The sequence below is a fragment of the Poecilia reticulata genome, unplaced genomic scaffold (assembly GCF_000633615.1).
Source record: "Poecilia reticulata strain Guanapo unplaced genomic scaffold, Guppy_female_1.0+MT scaffold_303, whole genome shotgun sequence".
NCBI lineage: Eukaryota > Metazoa > Chordata > Actinopteri > Cyprinodontiformes > Poeciliidae > Poecilia > Poecilia reticulata.
In genome coordinates this window covers 5,929-9,675 of record NW_007615078.1, presented here as the reverse complement: position 1 = coordinate 9,675, position 3,747 = coordinate 5,929, and the positions used below count along the sequence as shown (strand labels likewise).

General features: G+C 49.1%; 2 protein-coding genes and 2 long non-coding RNA genes across 6 annotated transcripts in view; 3 read left to right on the top strand and 1 right to left on the bottom strand.

Annotated features, from left to right (window-relative positions):
* Positions 1–28: 28 nt before the first annotated feature.
* Positions 29–1,809, bottom strand: psmb6 (proteasome 20S subunit beta 6). The gene is made up of 7 exons (XM_008403140.2): positions 1,675–1,809; positions 1,009–1,076; positions 864–929; positions 718–783; positions 515–644; positions 288–432; positions 29–216 (listed from the first exon to the last, which is right to left on the bottom strand). The coding sequence occupies exons 1-7, from the start codon at positions 1,771–1,773 to the stop codon at positions 89–91; spliced, it is 702 nt and encodes a 233-aa protein (XP_008401362.1). The 5' UTR covers positions 1,774–1,809; the 3' UTR covers positions 29–88.
* Positions 450–3,747, top strand: part of LOC103460827 (uncharacterized) — a 9,215-nt gene continuing 5,917 nt past the window's right edge. The window contains exon 1 of the long non-coding RNA XR_533006.2: positions 450–460. This is a non-coding gene — a long non-coding RNA (uncharacterized LOC103460827). The remainder of the gene's footprint in view (positions 461–3,747) is intronic.
* trappc1 (trafficking protein particle complex subunit 1) overlaps positions 1,983–3,747 on the top strand; it is a 3,069-nt gene continuing 1,304 nt past the window's right edge. For 2 of the 3 annotated variants that reach the window (XM_017303491.1, XM_017303490.1), the window contains exons 1-3: positions 2,426–2,524; positions 2,639–2,709; positions 2,787–2,925. In XM_017303491.1, the coding sequence (XP_017158980.1) occupies positions 2,426–2,524; positions 2,639–2,709; positions 2,787–2,925 (309 nt within the window). Of the gene's footprint in view, positions 2,068–2,425; positions 2,525–2,638; positions 2,710–2,786; positions 2,926–3,747 lie in introns of those variants that run through there. The other variant, XM_008403141.2, reaches the window with a different exon arrangement.
* The window catches only part of LOC108166012 (uncharacterized), a 1,244-nt gene continuing 540 nt past the window's right edge, over positions 3,044–3,747 (top strand). The window contains exon 1 of the long non-coding RNA XR_001776328.1: positions 3,044–3,364. This is a non-coding gene — a long non-coding RNA (uncharacterized LOC108166012). The remainder of the gene's footprint in view (positions 3,365–3,747) is intronic.

Below are 3,747 nucleotides of genomic sequence, written 5' to 3'. Positions count from 1 at the left end.
GATCAGAACAGACTGAGCCAAACCCAGCTGAGTAACAGACTGAAACCTTTATTAACACATGTAACACGAACAGAGGAAGTGAGCGCGCTCAGTGAGTGGAGAACCGGGGCAGCTGGTCTCCCAGAATGACCCGCCGCTCCACGCCGTCCTCAGAGATGGAGGCCAGYCTGATGACGCCGCCGCTGGAGCCGTCCCTCTCCATGGCCAGAGACAGAGCTGCAACACACACACACACACGGTCAGATCCTGAGGACTCCAACTCCCAGCATGCCATGCAGCAGCCTTACCTGAGGCCGTCAGCTCCAGACACTGGTCCTTGTTCAGGCCCGGTTTGTAGTTGGAGTCCATGAAGCCGTAGACGTAGGTGCTGCCGCTGCCGCCCACCGCCACGGGCTGACGGACCAGCATCCCTCCAATGGGAACGCAGTACACCTGGGGGACAGAACCAGGTCAGAACCAGGTTGGACTGGGCCAGAGCCGGGCCATGGGACCCCAGGCGTCCCTGTAATCCCACCTGTCCTCCCTTCCTGCGGTCCCAGCCGGCCACCAGGATCCCRGCCATCAGCTCCTCCCGGTACCGGTAGCAGCTGGCTCTGAACAGGTTGGCCGCCGTCTCCACCAGGGGGGGCTCGTCCAGCTCCACGCTGTGGGGGACAGGGGGACAGTTAGAGCTTCACCTGTCAGAACCACACGGCGCCTACCAACCCGGTCTGGTACCTGTGGAAGCCCAGCTGGTAGGAAACAACCTCAGCGATGGCCTGAGTGTCTGCAGCAGATCCAGACCTGAAACACACAGAAAGACCGACTAGAACCCGAACTGGACCAGAACCCGGCTGTCCTCCTGCAGCGGCACCAGGACCGACCTGCAGCAGTAGATCCTGTCGTGGATTCGGGTCAGTTTGTCCGTCACTCTGTTGGCGATGTAAGCTCTGAGAGAGAGAGAGAGAGAGAGAGGGGGGTGAGTCTACCGGGGACAGGTAACCATGGTTACCCTCCAGGTGTCCTCACCCTGTGGTGGTCCGGGAGTCGGCCCCGATCACCACTCCTCCATCGTATTCCACCGCCATGATGGTGGTCTGAAACATACACGGTAAGCTCAGAACGGTTCTGTTCAGCAGACCTCAGCTGGTTCTGGTCGCCTTCAYTGGGTCAGTTAATTATCGGACACCCCATCGACCCACAGGGACAGAGATGATAATAGAAGCATCTGCTTGTTGCCACCAAGGTTTTACATTAGCCAAGTCGTGCACCAGTTATCGGACAGAGGGCATGTTTTTATGTTGCTGTCAAACTCACTTTTATTTTACGAGCTCTTTGTCGGACACAGTAATTATGCAAACGATTTGTCCGACAATAGAAAAAAGACCATCCCTCCGACACTAAGAGGAATAAAAGAMCCACTGAGCGGGTCAGACCGGCGGAGGTTCTGCTCCCGGCCCGGTTAGAAACTTTATTTAATGTTTTTGGCCCTAAAGACCTTTATTAACAATGATCAGTTCTGATCTTCATTTAACTTTCTAATCTTTCATCAACCAGCGTGAGCAAACGTTAGCCASAGCTAGCTGCAGCATATCTGCTGTCTCATTCTGAATCATTTCTGACTTAAAATGGCCCCACCAASAAYCGAACCGACCCRAACCCWGYCCACTCTGGTCCCGCSRGCCCCGCACCTACCCCTGTGCTGACTTCCTCCCTGTTCCAGTCCGGRACCAGGTCATTTTTAGASGAAATCTGGTGCCCGAAGATMGGCATCATAGACGCTGCGGCCGCCATTTTTTTCACTTACTTAGCTCAACGCTTAGTAAAGGAGGAGGTGTCCGTTAATACCGCCGGGATTTAATTCATTTTACRCCGGCACTGAAGTGGAGACCTCTAAAGTGAAAACAGTGAGAAGCACTTCACTATCTACAATATACCATAATATACTGTCTGCTTAAAAACACAACTAAAAAATGAAAGAAAAAAAACCCTAACTATGACTTATCTTTATTTAAGCAAGAAAGATTTAAATCCGGCATGTAAGCGAACAGCTACGCAGTGAGGTCCTGACGGAGACAGGAAAAGAAGGTAAACAGTTCTCGACACAAATAATCATATTATTGTTGTTTTAACGTTTATTTTTTAGTTTTGTTCCCCAATACTTGGTTTCAAGATCTCTCTAACTGTATGTCTGTACGTTTAATCTGGATTCTGGGCTTTAATTTTTATTTTTTGGCTTTTAAACTCCATCTGACCGCGGAGATGAACCAGACTCCATTAAAAATATATTTGATTYCAACATTTAAAACTTTGAGACACATTCGAAAATTATTGCCATAAATATGGTAAATATGGAGAAGCAGATSTTTGATTCGGCATAGCTTGAGTTATTGTCTCTATTTATTAACATGACTTATTGACTGGTTGTTTGTGGTCTGTGCTTCAGATGACGGTTCATAATCTGTACATATTTGACCGGAATGGGAGCTGCTTGTTTTACAGCGAGTGGAACCGGAAAAAGCAGGCGGGGATCTCGAAGGATGAGGTGACGTCACACTGAAACAAACCAATAAACAACCAGCGATAACCAGTCAGTAACCTGTGTGTGTGTGTGTGTGTGTGTGTGTGTGTGTGTGTGTGTGTCTCTCTCTCTCTGCAGGAGTTCAAGCTGATGTACGGGATGCTGTTCTCCATCAGGTCCTTCGTCAGCAAGATGTCTCCTCAGGACATGTATCCTTCTCAGCTACCTGGTTGCCAGGTTACCAGKGTGTCCTCTTGTCCTCCTGTGGTCCTTAACGCGTCCCCAGGAAGGACGGCTTCCTGTCCTTCCAGACCAGTAAGTACCGGCTCCATTACTACGAGACGGCCAGCGGCCTGAAGTTCGTCATGAACACAGACCTGTCAGTGAGCAACGCCAGGGACACGCTGCAGCACATCTACAGCAACGTACGACACACACACACACACACACACACACACACATACACACACCCACACACACAGACACACACACACACACACACTCCCACACACACACACACACACACACACCCATACACACACACACACCCACACACACACCTTCCTGTCTGCATCCCGTCTCTCCTCTCCTTTCTCTCCGCTGCTGTTTTATTTCTGCAGCCGAATCCTGACATGAATCCTAAACTGAGTTCCAAACTTAAGAACCCAGAAACGGCCTGGACCCGGTTGGTGGGCCCCATAAGGCCCAGTTGGTCCCCACAGTGTCGAGTTTGTTGGAACAACAGTCCTGACATTGTAGCTACACACACACAGAGCCCGGTTCTGGTTCTGGAGTAGAATTGGGTTTTATTCTACATAGAGACGCACCGATGCATTCACTGCCGATACCGGGCCGATATCTGAGGTATCGGCTGATATAGATAAATAGTGCTAAATTGACTTTAAGTATTTAAAATTAACATTTGTTTAAATGTTGTAAAGGAACAGAAATCCTCTTATCCACACATTAATAAATTGATTGTATGAATCTATTGTTATTTAAATACCTAATATAAATAAAGATGATAATTATGAAACCCAACAGCAGCTCCAGTCCCTCCGTTCACAGCAGGGAGCCGTTCAGAGGAATCGATTCTTCCTGAACGTCAATATAACCATAAATCAGTAACAACTATAACATGCTGACAATGTTTCCTTTCAGCCTGAAGAAAACCTGACATCATTATTTTACTTTAGGTGTTTAGATGCAGCTGGTCAGCGCGGAGCGCAGCGCTGCTCAGGCTCAGA